Source organism: Lissotriton vulgaris, chromosome 6 (genome assembly GCF_964263255.1).
Source record: "Lissotriton vulgaris chromosome 6, aLisVul1.2, whole genome shotgun sequence".
NCBI lineage: Eukaryota > Metazoa > Chordata > Amphibia > Caudata > Salamandridae > Lissotriton > Lissotriton vulgaris.
The window spans coordinates 1,118,481,879-1,118,501,940 of NC_141694.1; the positions used below are offsets into that span (position 1 = coordinate 1,118,481,879).

The 20,062-nt window shown below is 47.6% G+C and overlaps 1 protein-coding gene across 1 annotated transcript in view; it reads right to left on the reverse strand.

The window, feature by feature from the left end:
- The window catches only part of LOC147708518 (kinesin-like protein KIF28), a 685,351-nt gene that overhangs the window by 488,196 nt on the left and 177,093 nt on the right, over positions 1-20,062 (reverse strand). The window contains exon 7 of the mRNA XM_086927203.1: positions 8,973-9,040. Coding sequence (XP_086783329.1) covers positions 8,973-9,040 — 68 coding nt within the window. The remainder of the gene's footprint in view (positions 1-8,972; positions 9,041-20,062) is intronic.

Below are 20,062 nucleotides of genomic sequence, written 5' to 3' on the forward strand. Positions count from 1 at the left end.
CATCTAAGAGTTGTTTCATGATTCATCATTGTATTATGTAATGTTTATGAATCCAACATCTCATTATAGATGAAAAGCTTTGCTAATAGAGCCGTGGATCTATATATATAGATAGATAGATATAAATTCAAATTCCAAAATGACGACACCGTGTGCGATTTAAAGTTTCTATATTTAGCCGCTGCCAAACGCGTTTCGACTGCAAAGCAGTCTTGCTCACTGGACAACTGGAGTTGAGAAAGCGGCCATTTTTAAAACAATCAATTACATTGGTTTTGGACTACATGTCGATAGACATGAAAAACAGACTCGTAGTTTTAGCATCATTTTACACTCAGTAATTTTGTAAATCATATTTCTAATTCACAAAACATCGCGCTAGAATCTGATTTAGCGCTCAATAACAATTCAATTCATTAACAATGAAATGTTTGATTTAGGTATTTTGTTAACATTACGCTGTCTTTGCTTCCCATTAAGCTCCTGTGAGCATGCTCGTTCTCAATGCTGTCAAAAAATGTTATTGACAATGCAGAGAACGCTCCTTCATTATTTGGTACGAACTCTATTTGGCTCAAGTGAGCAATATTTTCTCGTCAATTAAACTTATCCATGATACCGGCCTTGTTCATATGTGCAACTTGATAACGCTCATGTGAGCATTATACACCAACCCTTTAAAATTTCTGAGGGCATGACATTTTGGGAAGTTTAGCGATAAATAGCTCTAAATTATGCCTCTACAACATTTCATATAAGAGGATTCTCATATTGATCCCAAGTGAGAACAATCTTTTAGAATTACATTAAAACCAAGTATACTACTTGCTACAATAGTCTGTTTAAAAAATTACCTTCTACATGATATTATAAATATTTTTCTCGGACAGCTCTTCAAACATATAAATACAGTTTACAAATGTGTATGCAGATCCTCTTCAACATTCAAATCCCTTGGTTGCATTGAATCTAATTTAATAATGTAGCGTGATTCAAGTTTTCTAAGCTTTTTCAAGCGATTACCACCTCTTACACTCGCTGGTATGGAGTCTATCACACAATAGGTAAGGCCTTTGGTGTCTCTATTGTGTGTGCGTTCAAAGTGTCGCGCTACCGGGTATGTTCTATCTGCATTATTTATAGATCGGAGATGCTGGAGAATGCATTTGTGTACTTCATGAATAGTGCTGCCAACGTACCTCAGGCCACACGGGCACTGTAGTACGTAGACAGCATACTCTGTTTTACAAGTGTATTGGCCCTTAATTTTCTCCATCTTACTTGACAAACCCACCTTGAATTTATCACAATTTACTCCATGGCTACACGCTTTGCATTTCATGCATTTTACAAACCCGCATTTCTTAATCAGCCATGTTGTTTTAGGGCGTGGTTTTTTCAACATGTTGCTTACCAAGGTTCCTTTAAAGGATCTCGCTTTTCTAAAAGTAATTTGCGGCCTCTTTGTGACTTCTTTATATATATATATATATATATATATATATATATATATATATATATATATATCAATGCTCCAAGTTCGCCCTCGCTGGCGAGAGCGCACACCGGGATCAGCAATACCCTCTAGATTCCGCAGCGGACAGACAGCAGCCTGACGCGTTTCGCCGACATGGCTTCTTCAAAGGCTGTTCCCTTCAGAGTCTCGGCAATGTTAACAGGGCTTCATAAGTGAATCTGCCGCCTGCTGATAGGCTGTGCTAGAAAAGCCACTCCCAGCAGTCTCCCACAGGATTGTGGTCAATGAAGTCCTGTATCATATTCCCTGGATGGGTGCCGCTCCGCCGAAGTTCACCAATGCACGCCCTGGATGGGCTCTGCGTGCTGCGGGGTCTTGATTCCGGTGCTGTTCCCTTCAAGCACAACCAGGCAAGATACCCAGTATTCGACCTGCTGTTATACACGCAGTGGTGCGCCCTCCGTGGCAGGGGATGCCACGTGTAAATCAATGCTCCAAGTTCGCCCTCGCTGGCGAGAGCGCACACCGGGATCAGCAATACCCTCTAGATTCCGCAGCGGACAGACAGCAGCCTGACGCGTTTCGCCGACATGGCTTCTTCAAAGGCTGTTCCCTTCAGAGTCTTGGCAATGTTAACAGGGCTTCATAAGTGAATCTGCCGCCTGCTGATAGGCTGTGCTAGAAAAGCCACTCCCAGCAGTCTCCCACAGGATTGTGGTCAATGAAGTCCTGTATCATATTCCCTGGATGGGTGCCGCTCCGCCGAAGTTCACCAATGCACGCCCTGGATGGGCTCTGCGCGCTGCGGGGTCTTGATTCCGGTGCTGTTCCCTTCAAGCACAACCAGGCAAGATACCCAGTATTCGACCTGCTGTTATACACGCAGTGGTGCGCCCTCCGTGGCAGGGGATGCCACGTGTAAATCAATGCTCCAAGTTCGCCCTCGCTGGCGAGAGCGCACACCGGGATCAGCAATACCCTCTAGATTCCGCAGCGGACAGACAGCAGCCTGACGCGTTTCTCCAACATGGCTTCTTCAAAGGCTGTTCCCTTCAGCGTCTCGGCAATGTTAACAGGGCTTCATAAGTGAATCTGCCGCCTGCTGATAGGCTGTGCTAGAAAAGCCACTCCCAGCAGTCTCCCACAGGATTGTGGTCAATGAAGTCCTGTATCATATTCCCTGGATGGGTGCCGCTCCGCCGAAGTTCACCAATGCACGCCCTGGATGGGCTCTGCGCGCTGCGGGGTCTTGATTCCGTGCTGTTCCCTTCAAGCACAACCAGGCAAGATACCCAGTATTCGACCTTCTGTTATACACGCAGTGGTGCGCCCTCCGTGGCAGGGGATGCCACGTGTAAATCAATGCTCCAAGTTCGCCCTCGCTGGCGAGAGCGCACACCGGGATCAGCAATACCCTCTAGATTCCACAGCGGACAGACAGCAGCCTGACGCGTTTCGCCGACATGGCTTCTTCAAAGGCTGTTCCCTTCAGAGTCTCGGCAATGTTAACAGGGCTTCATAAGTGAATCTGCCGCCTGCTGATAGGCTGTGCTAGAAAAGCCACTCCCAGCAGTCTCCCACAGGATTGTGGTCAATGAAGTCCTGTATCATATTCCCTGGATGGGTGCCGCTCCGCCGAAGTTCACCAATGCACGCCCTGGATGGGCTCTGCGCGCTGCGGGGTCTTGATTCCGTGCTGTTCCCTTCAAGCACAACCAGGCAAGATACCCAGTATTCGACCTTCTGTTATACACGCAGTGGTGCGCCCTCCGTGGCAGGGGATGCCACGTGTAAATCAATGCTCCAAGTTCGCCCTCGCTGGCGAGAGCGCACACCGGGATCAGCAATACCCTCTAGATTCCACAGCGGACAGACAGCATCCTGACGCGTTTCGCCGACATGGCTTCTTCAAAGGCTGTTCCCTTCAGAGTCTCGGCAATGTTAACAGGGCTTCATAAGTGAATCTGCCGCCTGCTGATAGGCTGTGCTAGAAAAGCCACTCCCAGCAGTCTCCCACAGGATTGTGGTAAATGAAGTCATGTATCATATTCCCTGGATGGGTGCCGCTCCGCCGAAGTTCACCAATGCACGCCCTGGATGGGCTCTGCGCGCTGCGGGGTCTTGATTCCGGTGCTGTTCCCTTCAAGCACAACCAGGCAAGATACCCAGTATTCGACCTGCTGTTATACACGCAGTGGTGCGCCCTCCGTGGCAGGGGATGCCACGTGTAAATCAATGCTCCAAGTTCGCCCTCGCTGGCGAGAGCGCACACCGGGATCAGCAATACCCTCTAGATTCCGCAGAGGACAGACAGCAGCCTGACGCGTTTCGCCTACATGGCTTCTTCAAAGGCTGTTCCCTTCAGAGTCTCGGCAATGTTAACAGGGCTTCATAAGTGAATCTGCCGCCTTTTGTGACGCACTCCAGCAATACGTCACTTTTGTGTTTACAGATACGTCAGAAATACTGACGAATCTGTAACTCCTTGCGACATGATTCGTCATACATTAAATATGATACATCTGGAATGTCGTAAGGAGTGCGCACAGAAAAGTGACGCATTGCAGCCGCGGTGTAAAAAAATGCGCCTCGTTGCGCTATATTTAAAAAGTGACGCATCTAGGTAGATGGGTCACTTTTTAAAACCCTGCGCCACATTATACCTGCGTCAGGTATAATGTATGCAGAGGGGGCGTTCCCCCGCAAAAAGCTTCGTAATAGAGACGCAGTGAAATCTATGAGATTTCACTGCGTCACTTTTAGGATGCTGTTGCGTCAAAATCTTGCGCCTGCCTCACAGCAGGTGTAAGACTGACGCAAGACCTTTCACATGGTGCTTTCCCTATGTGAAAGGACGCATTACTGGAGTTGCGTTACTTTTGGGACGCAATTCACAAATGCGTCACTTTTGTGTTTACAGACACGTCAGAAATACTGACGTATCTGTAACTCCTTGCGCCATGATTCGTCATACATTAAATATGACACATCTGGAATGTCGTAAGGAGTGCGCACAGAAAAGTGACGCATCACACCAGCGGTGTAAAAAAATGTGCCTCGTTGCGCTATATTTAAAAAGTGACGCATCTAGGTAGATGGGTCACTTTTTAAAACCCTGCGCCACATTATACCTGCATCAGGTATAATGTATGCAGAGGGGGCGTTCCCCCGCAAAAAGCTTCGTAATAGCGACGCAGTGAAATCTATGAGATTTCTCTGCGTCAATTTTAGGATGCTGTTGCGTCAAAATCTTGTGCCTGCCTCACAGCAGGTGTAAGACTGACACAAGACCTTTCACATGGTACTTTCCCTATGTGAAAGGACGCTTTACTGGAGTTGCGTTACTTTTGTGACGCAATTCACAAATGCGTCACTTTTGTGTTTACAGATACGTCAGAAATACTGACATATCTGTAACTCCTTGCAACATTATTCGTCATACATTAAATATGACACATCTGGAATGTCGTAAGGAGTGCGCACAGAAAAGTGACGCATCGCTGTTTTCACGCAGCGATGCGTCACTTTTCAGAAATGAGGCCTCCAGTTTATTCACTGTGTCACCTCTACGACCCTTTCTTGCGTCAATACGTCCCTTTTGCATACATTACACCTGAATTAGGAATAATGTGGCGCAGGGGTTTACAAAGTGACATATTTACCTAGAAACGCCACTTTGTAAATATGAATAAATAAGGTGCATTTTTTATTGGACTGATGCGTCACAAAAAGTGTTGCTTTGGTGGCGTTAAAGTGACGCATGGCTTCATAAATGAGGCCTTCTGCCTTCAACTCCAGCAATGTATCTTTTCTTATCCTTCCACACCCCTGTTCCTTTTCAACATTTTCTTTGAATATCAACATTCCCCATATTCACTCTTCTTCTCCTTACTTTCTTTCCTAACACTCACCTTCTTTCAGTCCTCCTACTTCACTTCCTTTCTCCTCTCATACCTTTCTGTTCTTTCTTACTCATTCTCCTTTCCATTATCAATGCACTCTATTTCACTTACTCTTTTTTCATTTTTTTTAGAATATAGCTCTTTGATGAGAATTGGAGGTAGTTCTGAAAAGAACTTTTGGTTTTCTTCTTTTTTCTAAACAGGAACAAAAACAGGGAATGGAAACTGCTCAAGAGGAGCAAAAAAACCAAAAAAAATTAGGGGTGGGAAGAGCAGCGATGGTTTTCTAATGCTCGAACCATGAGCTGTACACTTTGTTCTCCAAAGGTAAGCAGTTGATTGCAGTATCTGCATCTGAGGGCACCATGGTTAAAAGCAGGTTGAATGTTCGGAACCAGCTCTTGTGATCTCCCCCTCCCAGAAGAAGTTGCTCCTCCGGTTGATGTAGAGGCCCCATCACTGGGAACCTCTTGTGCCAGAGCCCTGACACTTTCCCGGACAAAATTCTGGGGGTGCTTCCTCTCCACATGTCGGATCATCGTGTAGTTTCCAAATGAGTACTTTTTTAAGGGGTTACCCCGCGACAGCACTTCTTTGCAGATCCTGCACTCCACTTTTGGAGCATTCACCTTTTTTTGATTAGGTGGGATTTAAAAAGAATTCCAAATAAAATGTTCCTTAACTTTTCGTTGAGGAGGCTCTTCATTAATGAATTCTGGTTCTTCATCACTGCTGGATTGTCTGGCAGCCATGGTAAAACCAAGAAATATCCAGGAGCAAAAAGGCAGGTCTTGCAGTCACAAAAGTGAAAGAAGAAGTGAAGGAAATGGGTAGGGATTTCATTCTTTGTAAAAAAAACTGTTAGCAACCAATGAAAAGTGTTATTTTAAGGTCACATGACTTGACGCGCTGACGCTGCACGCTCCGGAGCGCTTCCGGGTGTACACACGCGGCGCAAACGTAGGCGCTTCCGGGGCGCATACGCGGCGCGAACGTAGGCGCTTCCGGGGCGCATACGCGGCGCGAACGTAGGCGCTTCCGGGGGCGTACACGCGGCGCGAACATAGGCGCTTCCGAGGGCGCTTACGTTGCGCGCCGAAGTGACGTCATCATACTTTTACGGAAATGCATAATCATTTTCCTCATAAAAAAAACTGCTTTTATTTGTATGGTACGAAATGTTTTGCATTATTATTAACTTTTCATTCTTATTTTTTTCACGAACGAAAGTAGCGCTCTGGGTGCGCTTTCCGGAGAGCTTACCGGTGAGCTTACCGGAAAGCTTACCGGAGAGCTTACCGGAGAGCTTACCGGAGTGCGCACCAATAGCGCCCCAGGAAAAAATGATATAAAATAAAAACTCAAAAATTAATACTTACACAAAACAGCAAATTGTAAAAAAAACCATAGGTTAGAAACTCAATATAGAATGGAATTAGCATTTAAAAAACCTATGAAATTCACTGAAAAAACCATAGGTTTCACACCAGTTATAGTTAGGAATTAGCATTTAAAAAACCTATTAAATTCACTGAAAAAACCATAGGTTTCACACCAGTTATAGTTAGCTGGAAATTTTATTGACATAAAACCATTGAAATTCCCACGTTATAGTTAGTTGGACTCACTATAACTTGCGCGCCTGCAATGCACTGCTGATGTCGTCACATATTACATCACTCATGACATGGTCAGTGACATCACTCATGACATCACTGATGACACCATCCTTGTGACAGAGTGACAGACCTCCTTTCAGTGTAATGTAAGCCTTGAAACACATATTCAAGAATAGTATTTAACATTTTCAAAAAAGTGGAGATACCCATAGCAGTTACAATAAACAATTCAGTAATTCCACCATCTATATACACATCCACTCATTCACAAACAGTTCTATATAGTCACTCATATATATACTCACTCATTATATGTAGTGATACACCTATACATCCTGTTACACACCGACAGTCATCCAAAAGTTACTCACACACATATTCACACATGCAAAAAAAGTAATGAACATTCATTTATTTGCATATACAGCTATACACACACTACCACTTTACTTCTAAGAATACTTACACATACTTACTCTCTTAAACAATCACTTATATAAACACATACTAATTTAAACAGGAACTCTTATAATCTCTCACTCTCACATATACTCAGTTTTATAAATCAATACTCACATATGCTAGATTAAAACATATGTTGTTACTGAAAAAGACAATAGTGAGACAGTCGTTTACTCACTAACATACACATATACACACTCATACATCCATACAGTCCTGTACATATGCTGTCTTCAAAACAAATACCAACAGTGAGTCAGTCACCAACCCATACAGCCACTTATACACAAAGTGAAACACTGATACATACATTTCAATATATAAAAGTTACTTGCTAATATATGTATTCACTAAGATACACTTAATAAGGCAGTTAACCAATCAATTATTTTAAAAACAAACATACATTTACACACTTATTTAACTATTTATTCTTCCATCGTACTTTACAAATACATATAAAAAAAAAATATTTTTCAGAAAGACACATTCACTGGATGGTGTCATCAATGATGTCATGAGTGATGTCACTGACCATGTCATGAGTGATGTAATATGTGACGTCATCAGCAGTGCATTGCAGGCGCGCAAGTTATAGTGAGTCCAACTAACTATAACGTGGGAATTTCAGTGGTTTTATGTCAATAAAATTTCCAGCTAACTATAACTGGTGTGAAACCTATGTTTTTTTCAGTGAATATATATATATATATATATATATATATATATATATATATATATATATATATTGACAATTTAATCGTATATTGTGTATAACAATCTTTGCAATTGATATTGTGTTTAATCTCGCCCATCTGAGGGCTTCAACAGTTTTTTGGTTTAGATCAGGAGTGACCGAGCCAATAAGCATTTGCTTTATGAAAACTAGTGAAATGAAATGTTAATGAAAATGCTATTTGGTCTCCCAAAACTAGACCCAAGCACATCTATGCCATACACACATTTATTTTATTGCTATATTAATTGGGCAATTTGGTTACCTAACTCCAATGTAAGTAATGTGTTTGTTTATTTTACGTCGATATTGATGTTGCCTGACTCTTAAATGGCGTCTCAGTAAGACAGATCCTGTGAGATTGTGTGAGGTAATGTTGTGTATATTTTGCAGCGTCATGGCGGACGCCTGATACTGACGAAGGCGTACCGCCGAAACGAGTCTTGAACTTTGTTACTTCTGTGTGAAATAAATCCGTCTTGGATTTAACCCCCCACGAGTGCAGTCATCTTTCCTGTGAATTCAATATATTACGCGTTTCTGTCGGAGCGTGATTGTCACCCGCTACTGAGTGCACCGGCGACTACGGCAGTATGCTGTATGTCTCTAGGAAACTACCATTACGTACCTATGTATTTAGAACATTCAGGACTGTTGGGTCTGAGAGAGCTGTGCATTTTATAAATTTTTCGTTCATTCATTCGTTCACATTTTATTGGGGCATATACATCATGAGCGATACATGCAAATTTGGTAAAGAAGTAGAAAAAATGTACCTCTCTGCGTAGCGTAGAGTTGATAGAGTCTCCTCATAACAGATATCTGCTGGACTTACAGCAGCAATCTGGGAATAAAAAATACAAAGACTTACCAAACATTATTCAGTTTAGTGTCCTGCTGTCCAGAAACTCCACACCATGAAGTGTGGTTAATGAGACCTTTAACGTGCCCAGACCACTTGTTTTACACTTTGGTGGGAGTTTAGGGTATACTTCATATAACAACAGATCTGGTGAAAAGAACAGAATCCATCAGATTCTGCTCACATTTATAATTTCTTTCAACCTTATTTATTGTCCACCAAGGCCTAAGCAGGCCAAAGAGTACTGTTACTCATAACCATGAGGTCATATTTTTTTTCCATTGCAGGATTCTTACTGTGTGATCACCTGAGAACCTAAGTTGTTTATATTTAGTACATTCCATTAAACACATTTAAAACATATTGATGTATGACATTGTATTGCGGTTTTGATTTACTCTTCCATTTCATTTCAGTGATACTGCTATGAGAACTGTTTTTGTTCACAATTAAGGCTTTCCATTTTTTACAGATTCTTACTCCTAGATACATATAGAAGCCATCTATTTCTCTGCCTTTGTTTTAAATATGGAAACATTGAAATGTGTCTTCTTTTCAGTGATTTTCAATGTTATTAATCATGACTGCTAGACATAACGGTGTACAAACTGTGAGGTGAGGGAGTTTTAGAAAGGGATGACGTTTCCTAACGATGATTTTAATAGATGCAGAGGTGGGTGTGTTTGAACTACAATGAATTGTTTTCTCATTGTAGTGTATATGAGAAAATCATGATATATGGTTTCTTACAGCACTAAAACCCATCAGACATCCGAATGCGTGTACCTTTATCGGCTAAATAAATGTGCAAACATACTAGCTGCTGCCTTATTTTTTGCGCACTCCACACAACTTATGGTAAATGCAAATAACATGTCCATAACATAAACATTTATAAATACAAACCGAAATGTCTTAAAAAGAAATGCCGTAAAACAGGACATCTTCTTCGTTATTAGAATTTAAGGCTCCTGAATCGGCCATTAGAACTGCTCTTGTTGATGTCATCTACATTAATTATGCCAGAAATGTCTCACAGGGCTTCCCAAACTCCAGTCTAAAATACCACCTCTGTGGAGGATATCCTGGAACTCAACTGCATTTAGAGCCAGTCCTTCTGAATCATCCTGCCTGTGTCCCAGGGCGGAGTACCAGCACCCATATGCTTTCAGTCTGCTTCTCCTTTCAAGCACAACCAGCAACAAAAGCATCACTTCATAGACAATCTCACCAATTCCTCTTGTACACATGTTGTCTTCTGGGGCGTAGCTTCAGGCGGGTGTTTGGGGTGTTACACCTCCCCTAATAAATGCATTTTCTGATAAATTATTGATACATGTGCCTTCAGTCGGGTATTGTGAGATGCCAGTCGGATTTCACCAGTAATGTTTACATACACACAGAAGAAAACACACACTCTCCCCCTCTCTGTTTTGAAAGTCCTCAAAAATATTGGTTATTTTACAATATCTTGTGTTTTCACTCTTAGTACTCCTACTAATTCGCATTTTTCTCCCTTCCAACTGCCCCATGTACTCTGCTTGTCCTCTAATGTATCTAAACATGATATGCCAGGCTGATTTTCGAAAAATCTAAAGCCCACACCCCAATATTACTGACCAAGCTGCGCCCCACCTGAACCATCAAACATGGCCAGTGTCCCCATCAGCTCATCGAGAGAAACATAGAAATCCCCTGCAGTGTAACGTCATGAGTTGCTCAGAGATAACAGCAGTTTTGAGTTTTTTTCTCACGGTCGTGGAGTTTAACACGTGTAGATCAATGCACCCTCCGGGAAAATAATGGCTATGTATTTTTAGCAACATAATTAAATTAATGATCATTATTTATATAGAAGATAATAAACATTGAATGTTTTGCCACTTAATCAAAATGGTTGTTACTAGTCAATGGAAAACATGTTTATCAAACTTTTAAAATAACAATAGATTGAATTAAAACCTAATATGTTTCAAACGTATTACCTTGCAGGTGAATCAAGCTATTGAAACTAGTGCAAAAGGAGTGTTCCCTGCAACCAGCATTTAGCACACAAAAGATGGAAACACAATTATTAACCTACCCAGTAAGTTATTTTACATGCAATTTCTTTCTGTGGCATATGCTTACACCCAATGCTCTGCAGCAGGCACATTAACCCTGTGTGCTCTTTTTTGGTAGTGATTCAAACCTGTGACAACAGAGTACACATAGGGGTATATTCACAAGAACGTGTGATAACTACCGCAAGAGTAGCATAACACAACTTTCAACATCGCAGCCCATCAAGTGAACGCAACTCAATGACAACGCAAAAAATTCTGCGATGGGCCAAAGCGCGATGAGGAAACAGCGATAAGCAGCGCCAGGCCTGCAACACACACCTGGCTGGCGGGAAAAATCACCATAAAAGTAGAAAAAAAACACAAACACAAACTGACCAACACCCAAGCAACATGAGGCAGCCAGAGCAGGCGCAGAGGACGAGCGCACCCCACAAGCACCCTGGACGACCATCCTGTGACCTCAGGGACAGGGAAGGGCAAGGACAAGAGGAAGAGGAAGACGGAGTTCAGTCCGCAGGCGAACAGGATCATAGTCATGGAGGTGATGGAACACCATCAACAACTGTTCGCCACCTCCAACGTGTCATTTGGCACCAAAAATGGAATATGGCGGGACATTGCGGACAAGGTGAATGCCGTCTGAGAGCACAAGAGAACAATGGAAGAGGTCAAGAGGCAATGGAATGACATCAAGTGGAGGACCAAGGAGAAACTCTCCGCCAACTAGAAGGCATCAACGCCGCCTGGACGTGGGGGCCCAGTGCCACAACTCATGCTGGATGACATGGAGGAGCTGGTGTCGACAGTCATCAGTATGGAGACTGTGGCTGGAGTAGGGGGATCGGACACTGCTTGACAGGACACAACACAACCGCAACAGGGTGAGTGACCACCAGGTGCTGGGGTACGGGTGGAAATGGCCACAATGGCACACATGCACAACAAACAGAGCTCAGTGCACACCCACAATGACTCTGGGACCTCGCCAAGATCTACTGACTGTCACAATGTACAATGCCATGCTGTCTGAATGTCAACATGTACCATGCGACTACATACATGAGCAAACATTGTAATACACCATCTCCCCTTCACATCGCAGGGGCACCGTCAACACTTCCTGCAGAGCAGTCCCAGCCACTCTTCACTGAAGACGAGGACAACACCAGCATCGACACCCAAGCCATCCAAGACATCATTAACCTCATCCGCCACTCCTCTCCAGGATCAGGTCAGCCCAGCTAAATCGAGGAAACCCCACCACTACCCAAAGCACCCAGCAGGAGGCACCCACAGCCCTGGCACTCTCCCAAGACCCCCAGGAACAACATATGGTCTTCCAACGCCTTGTACTGGAGGGCCAGAGGGAGACGGCTGAGCAGGTGCGGGTGGGGTTCGAACTCATTTTTTTTTCCCAAGACCTTTATTATTCAAAGTGCATGGTACACAGTGTTTAGCTTACAACCCCTTAGGGCCAGCAGCGCAAGTCAATAACCATATATACAACATCAGATGAACACAGCCTTAAGGCCGACAGCCCAGAGGTTCGGCGGCGCCAGTTGTTCCATTGCAGCACTTTTCACTATGCAAACTAATTAGTGTTATAGGTGTATAGGTCTGTGGGTTTTTCTTGTTTTTTGTTTCGTGGTTCCTTAGTTGCAAAGCTATGATGGTACTCATCAATGTCGCCAGATGAATATTGGCCCGTTCCCACTAATCAGTGCTGTGGGTAGCTGTGTCGACGAGGTCCGCCTTCTAAGTGGGTGCGGGGCATTGGTGTTAAAAGATAAGACTGTGCGACATCGTGGGCGTGTCGATGAGTGAGTGTCTATGTAGCGCATTGGACCTAGTAGGAGAAACTGATGTTCACGGTGGTGTTCGGCCGGGAGTACCTCAGCCACATTTGTTGCTCTCAAAGGCCCCATGGTGCATTGTGTTCAGGAACTAAATTCAAAGAGCCTGGTCAAAAGAAAGGGGGACCAGTAAAACTATAACAACACCAGAATGAGAACGTGGGGAGTATGTGCTAAAAAAGGGGGGGGAGCGTGGGCAGATGTATCCATGCGTTTAGGGAAAGGTGTGTGGTGTCGTTGTGTCAGCATTGGTCTAATGGGCGGGTGGAGGTTGCATTTTGTGGTTCGTGTGTGTACCAATAAGATAGGGGGGGCTCACCACCAGGAGGGTGTACCGAGTGAGGTATTAGAACGTGATACGTGAGGTGGTCCTCCGCGAGAGTGTATAGTAAGAGGTGGATGTGTAGGGGTGTGGGCTGGGGGAGGGGCAGTGAAGCCATCAATGTGAAACAATCCGATATGGAACATTTGATTTTCGGAATGGGGGTTCAGCACAGGCAGTGATCAATGCGGTATATGTGGTTCGGCTACGGTGCGTTGACGTGGGGGGGGAGCTATATGAGTAGGGGGGCCAGTGGGTGCAGGCGCATCTCGCAGTGTCCACTGCAGGGGGGGGGCTTGGGGGCAGGGCGCGGACCTCTTCACATGATCCCCTGTCCAAGCAATTCTGTTGGAAGGATTGGAGGATGTCATCCCATTGTTGTGCAATTGGGAATTTCCTGCCATCTCTTCTCGTCTTAAGACTGTGCTCTCCGCTCACTCCCAGTTTGTGAGGGATAAGCTCCAATGGCGTATGTGTGGGGGGGTGTCGGCTTTCCTCCGCTTGGTAAGTAGCCGCTTGGCCGTGATCAGCCCGAGATCCCAATATCGGGCCTGTACTTTGTTCAGCTTTGTGCGCTTGTACAGTCCCAATAGGCAGGCCTCCCAAGTCTTCGGTACGTGCTCGTTAGTGCAATGCGTGAGTAGCGCAGTCACCCCATCCCAATTTTGCTCAAGGTCAGGGCATAACCAAAGCATATGTAGGAGGCCCGCCCCCACCAAGGAGCAGCATTTGCAGGCGGTGTCCGTAACCGAAAAATACCTGTTAATTTTGTCTGGGGTGAGGTATGCGTGGTGTAGTATGTAAAGTTTTATGATTTTGAAGCGAGGATTACGCGGGATATTAACCGGTCCTACCAGTACCATTGCCCACTCCTTTTCTGTCCAATCCCTCCCTCGGTCCACTGCCCATTTCTCTCTCAGTTGTACGGTAGTGGGTTGTGTGTGAAGGAGAAGAGCCTGCACTAGCCAGTGAATTATGTGGGAGCCATTGCTCATAACGTGAAGGTATTGTATAAAGTGGTGCATGGGCAGCTCTTCGGACATGTCACCCCAGGCGGCAGTTAGTTACGAGGGACGGGTGCAGTAAGAATTGCCAAGTCGGGAGAGATGTATCCTCTGCATGGCTTGCAAATGGGAGGAGAGCGTCATCGGAGTATAGGTCCCCCAGTGTTTCCACCCCCGCAGTGGTCCAGCTGTCTAGCATTACAGTCGTCAGCGCTCCGGTTGTTGTCGGGGTGCCTAGTAGGAGGAGTATCGGGGCATACGGTACTGTCGTTCGGGTGAGACGCAGGCAGCGCTGAAAACATCTGCGCGCTACTGCAAGATACAGCTGCAAGGGACGAGGAGTCCGAGTCAGTGGGTGAAACAGCACGTGGATCTGTAGCAGAGTCCAGACAATAGTATCCGTGGCAGTGTCTCCCAAGCCTTTACCACCCAGCCATCCCGATACCCACTGCATCTGCGCCGCCAGGTAATATAGTTCCATGTTGGGCACTGCAAGTCCTCCCGCTTCAGTTGGCATATATAGCTTCGCCAGTGCAATGCGTGGTCGGCCCTTATTCCAGATCAGGTCGCGAAGTAGGACTTCGAGATCTCGGAACACCCGGTTGGGAACGTAGGATGGAATATTGGCGAAGTAGTACAATAGCCTAGATAGAACTATCATTCTCACCAAGGCTACTCGGCTGGGAACGTTTAGTGGTAGAGTTTTCCAAAACCCAATTTGCGACCGGATGGATGAAATCGCCCGCATCAGGTTCCCCTCCAATATATCTGTAGGATTATGGTAGATGTGGATACCTAGGTATATGAATGTCGTGGAATACCACTGTAGTCTTTCGCCACCTATGTATATCTCGCTCTCGGGTGGATCCGGGTCAAAGGAATAAGCCCCAGATTTGGCCCAATTGACTTTTAAACCCGACATCTCCTCGAAGGTGCGGAAGATGCCAGCAAGGGACGGCGGGACATCAGTCAGATCTTTGATATAGAGGAGTAGATCGTCCGCATATAACGATACCGCATGAAGGCCATCTGCCATCGGTATACACCACTCTGAGCCTCGGGACCTGAGTATGGTGGCCAGGGGTTCCACGGCCAAGGAGAACAGCAATGGCGACAGGGGGCAGCCCTGTCTGGTGCCCCTCTGCACACGGATAGGGTCAGAAAGCAGCGTGTCAGTGCGGACGCGAACTGTGGGCCTATGGTACAATAGGCCAACCATGGTCTCGTAGTCATCCCCCAGTTCGAATTTGTTCATGACTGCTCGAAGGTATGGCCATTCCACCGAGTCAAATGCTTTCTCTAGGTCCAGCACTAGACATCCGGCATGTGGCCATTGACGGGTGGCATACTCTTGAATGCAGAATAAGCGGCGGATGTTATAGGAGGTATGGCGCATTGGTACAAATCCATTCTGGTCGTGGTGTACTAGAGTTGGCACTAGAGGGGCCAGTCTTCGGGCTAGCGTGGAAGCGAGGATTTTATAGTCCGTATTGAGGAGGGCCAGAGGACGGTAGGAGCCCAGGCGCACGCTATCTCTGCCGGGTTTGAGCAGGGATATGAGGGTAGCCTCATTAAGTGTCGGGGGAAGGGAGAAATCGTCCGTGGCCGCAGCGTACATTTTTAACAGTTGGGGAATGAGGATGTCCGAACCGGCCTCGTAGAATTTGGCTGGCAAGCGATCCGGGCCCGGAGTCTTGCCATTCGAGAGGTTGAAAATGGTGTCGCGGAGTTCCTCAGGATCAAGTGGTGCTCTGAGGTCATCCTGCTGCGCAGTTGTCAAGGTAGGCAACTGTAGGGGCGAGAGATACTCGGCTATGTCAGGCAGTGGGATACTCAGCCGGGAGCAATATAGCCCCGAATAATTATCTATGAACGCCTCATAGATTTGGCGTTGTGTATAGAGTTGTCTACCTCCTTCCGCCTGAATCTCTGATATGGGGGTCGTGCGGTCCTCTCGTGCAATCAGCCAGGTCAACAGTTTGCCAGGCCTGTCACCCTGGCGATGCGTGCGAGCAGAGTGCGCCGCGAAGTTAATGTTGCGTAAGCGTTCCAGGAGGTGGCCATGTTCCGCTTTGGTCTCCGTCAGGCGATTGTCCATACCCCCCACTGCGTCCTGTTCATGGCCCAACAGTTCAGCCTATAGTCGTGTCAGGTCATCCTCTAGCTGTGTCTCAGTCCCTGTAATTGAGGATGCGGAGGATCAATGGTCTGGGGTTGGAGCCTGGGGGGAGGGGCCTAGTAGGGACGTGATGTGCTCGCTCCACCACGAAATAAGGTGACAACACACCCTCCGGCAGGAGGCCCCTTAGCCAGTCTTCCACATGTCCGGTGGGGTCGGTCCCCTACCATTTCTCCGGTATTCCGACCAGTCTTATGTTGTTCCGTCTTGCCCGTCCTTCCACGTCCTCTGCCAGCTCCTCCAGGAATTCCACCCTGTTCAGGAGGTCTCGGACATGTTTTTTCGTTTGACTCACTCGGGGTTCGATGTCAGTCGCCGAGCCCTCCAGTGCCGTGGTGCGGTCTCGCAGTTCTTTATGATCAGCCTTCAGATGGGTCAGGTCGATCGCCACGTTGTCTATGTTAGCCTCCAGGGAGGTGCAAGTCTGTTGTAGAGACGCTTCTAGGCGTTCCATCACGGCAAGCACATTGTCCAATTTCGATGTCACAGCGTCAGAAGCCATCTTGGATGGTGATTTGGTTTGATTCCCCTTGAGCGATGTGCCACCTGTGCCCGTGCGTGTCCTCACTCCCCCAGACATGAGCAAGATGTGGCATGGAAACGTCCTCTATGTTTGATGCGTGCGGGTGTAGAGGGTATAGTTGCAGTAGGTGTGGTTGCGTGGCCGGGGTGTTAGGCCGTTGATCCCTGGGAGGGACACCGAGCTGTGTCCAGGGGTAGATCACAATGGTGGTGTTGTCAAAGGCCCGCCACTAGCACCACAGGTTTCGGCGTGCGGGCAACGATGTTCTCAATCGTGCCAGGAGTGGCAGTGGGGCAATTGTTCAGCGCAGCTCTCTTACCCTCAGAGTTCGTCTTTGCAAATGGCGGCTCGCGTCTCCCTTTAACTCTTCACCGCCTTTAGGGTTGGCCATCTGAGCGCGCAGACCAATGGAGCGGCCAGAGTCTCTCTCCCTCCGGCGCCGCTCCTACGGGTGGTCGTAATGAGCTGGATCGCGCCTCCACAGCCCCACGGAGGTCGGGGTCCAAGACAACCCCCCGTACTTCACCGGCAGTGTGATGCGTAGTCCACGAGGTGTAGGGCCTTCCCACAGGCATCTGTTGCGGGCAGGCGTTGTTCCACACCAGCCGCCTCGTGGATGTCCACAGGTTTTTGTAGGGGCAGTGTGTCGGCAGTGGAACAATAGGCGCACAGGGGGCACCCAGGTATCGTTGTTCGGATGGCACCAAGTAGGCCGCGTCGTCGGGCCTGCCGTAACCGCCAAAGCCTTGGTCTCGCGTAGTTGGGCGCGCCGGGGCGGGGTCCGCCCGGTACGGCTGCAGGCACACAATCTTTGTCGGTGCGGTTCCCGGTGTGTGAAGAGCCGCAAACTCGGCTGGGTTGCCGGTGGGCGGTGTCTCCGGGTCTGCTCACAGCCGTGGACTGATCAGGATATCAGTTGCGGAGAAACGGCCTCGGGAAGGGGAGCTCAGGTCGGAGCTCTACCCGTCCACGTCCGTCGCCATTGTGCGCCAAGCCACGCCCCCCCGGGTGGGGTTCGAACTCATTGCTACGAAACTTGACGCCATTCTTGGGTGTGTAGCCCTGCTCCATGGTTTCCAATGAGCCCTGACTGACATCACTAGAGTCATGACGAGAAGAGAAGAACACCTGTCCACTCAGAGTGGCTCCAGCGATACCAGCCGTGAGCTGGCACACATGCGGGGGCTCATGGAGGATAGGGTGCGGATGGAGGCGGAAAGGATGGTAGCCACCGCTGCACATCAGCAAAATGTAGCTGGGATCTACCATGCCCCTCAGATCCTCATCATAGCATTGCTGCCACAAGGGATGGCGATGATGAATGCTGCTGGCCCCACACCATCCACATCTCCGTCCCCTGGTGTGTCAGTGCCTCCCAGTGCGGCAGGCCTAACTACTCCAGCACCTGATGTGTCACTGTCATACAGTACTGCTGACAATCTTCCTCCGGCCCCTGATGTGTCAGTGGCACACAGTGCCTTAGCTGGTACTGCGGTACAAAAGGGGGTGGTAATGGACGGAGCAACTGAACCAATCAAACACTCACACCCAGTCAAAAGATCTGGGTCCAATCCATCACCGTTCTTTAGCCCACTTCTCCACCCCAGTTCAGACATGGCTATATGCAAATCAGTCTGACCCTGTGCCTCATGGGAACAGTCCAGCCCGAACTGCCAAGCCATGCCTTCCCTGGACCGGAAACAAGCTTCTGAGGACCAGTTTCTGGCATTCCAGCCGTCTTCAGCCTGGCTTGCTTGAATCCAGTGGCAAAGCGAGCAAGGGACTCACGTCCGAGCATACCCTGCCACACCTATGGAGGCCAAAAGCGGTTCAAAAGGGGGTGGTAATGGACGGAGCATTTGAACCAATCAAACACTCACACCCAGTCAAAAGATCTGGGTCCAATCCATCACCGTTTTTTAGCCCGTCCGTCCATTACCACCCCCTTTTGTAACTCCGTCCATTACCACCCCCTTTTGTATTTCATCCATTACCACCCCCTTTTGTACCGCTTAGCTGGTACTGCAACACCCATAGGTGGGGCAAAGCACTCATCTGAGGATGAGGATGTGGATGAGCCTGTGATCAGAAGGACTCTGTAGCATTCATTTCCGCCACCTGGCCTGTTTCTGCTTGGGCCAGCACATAGCCTTATGACTTTCCACTGACCTCGATACACTCCGATGCCCTCACCTTGGACAACAACATGGACTGCGACATCCTATTTGATGGCCAATGACACGGCGACCAGACAGTGGACTGTACCCTTCCTCTTCCGCAGTACTTGTCATCCCCGGATGGACTCTGGCTGGACCTCGAAGTGCCCCTATTGTGTAGTGTGCCCGGCATTGCGCTGTACCGGCCCAGCTGCAGAACTGCACTGGCACTGGATGTGCAATAAACATGCAGTGAAGCACTGCTGTGCTATGCCTTTCATCAGTCATGTATGTATGTGTGTGGATGAATGTAGGGACAGTTATTTCCCTTGCGTCAATGATGCTCATCCTGTGGGAATGCCAGTCAGAGGGTGCTACATAGCAATTTGTGTAACGGGTCCTGTGGACACCACAACAGGGACACAATCATCAGCCACTTCCTTGTCCGGACATGGACTGAACCACGCCCAGTGCCCACGAGTCATTACGGTAAACCCTGCGCTGTTCCGCCGTACGGCAGGCCAGGCCACTCCGCTAAAGCTCCGGTGGGGGGTGGCCTCTTTGCTACCCGTCGCATGCATACTCGCAGGTGGTGTGCAGGTCACTGGTCTAGTTGTCAGCATGTCAGAGCCACTCCCTGAGGCCAGGTTTGCACGCACAACACACCCATCCGGCACGGGCGTCACAGGCCATGTGACCCAGCAAATATAAGGGGCCGACGACGTCACATACCCCTCTGCCAGTGGTGACTGGATGACGGACCCGAGGCCTTGAGGTTGGTACGGGCCTACCACCACGTGGTGCTGACTGGGGTGAACAGGGTTTGTGTCACCCAAGGCCGGCACGGGCCTACCACCATGTGGCGCTGACTGGAGTTTAACAGGGTTTGTAGCACCCGGGG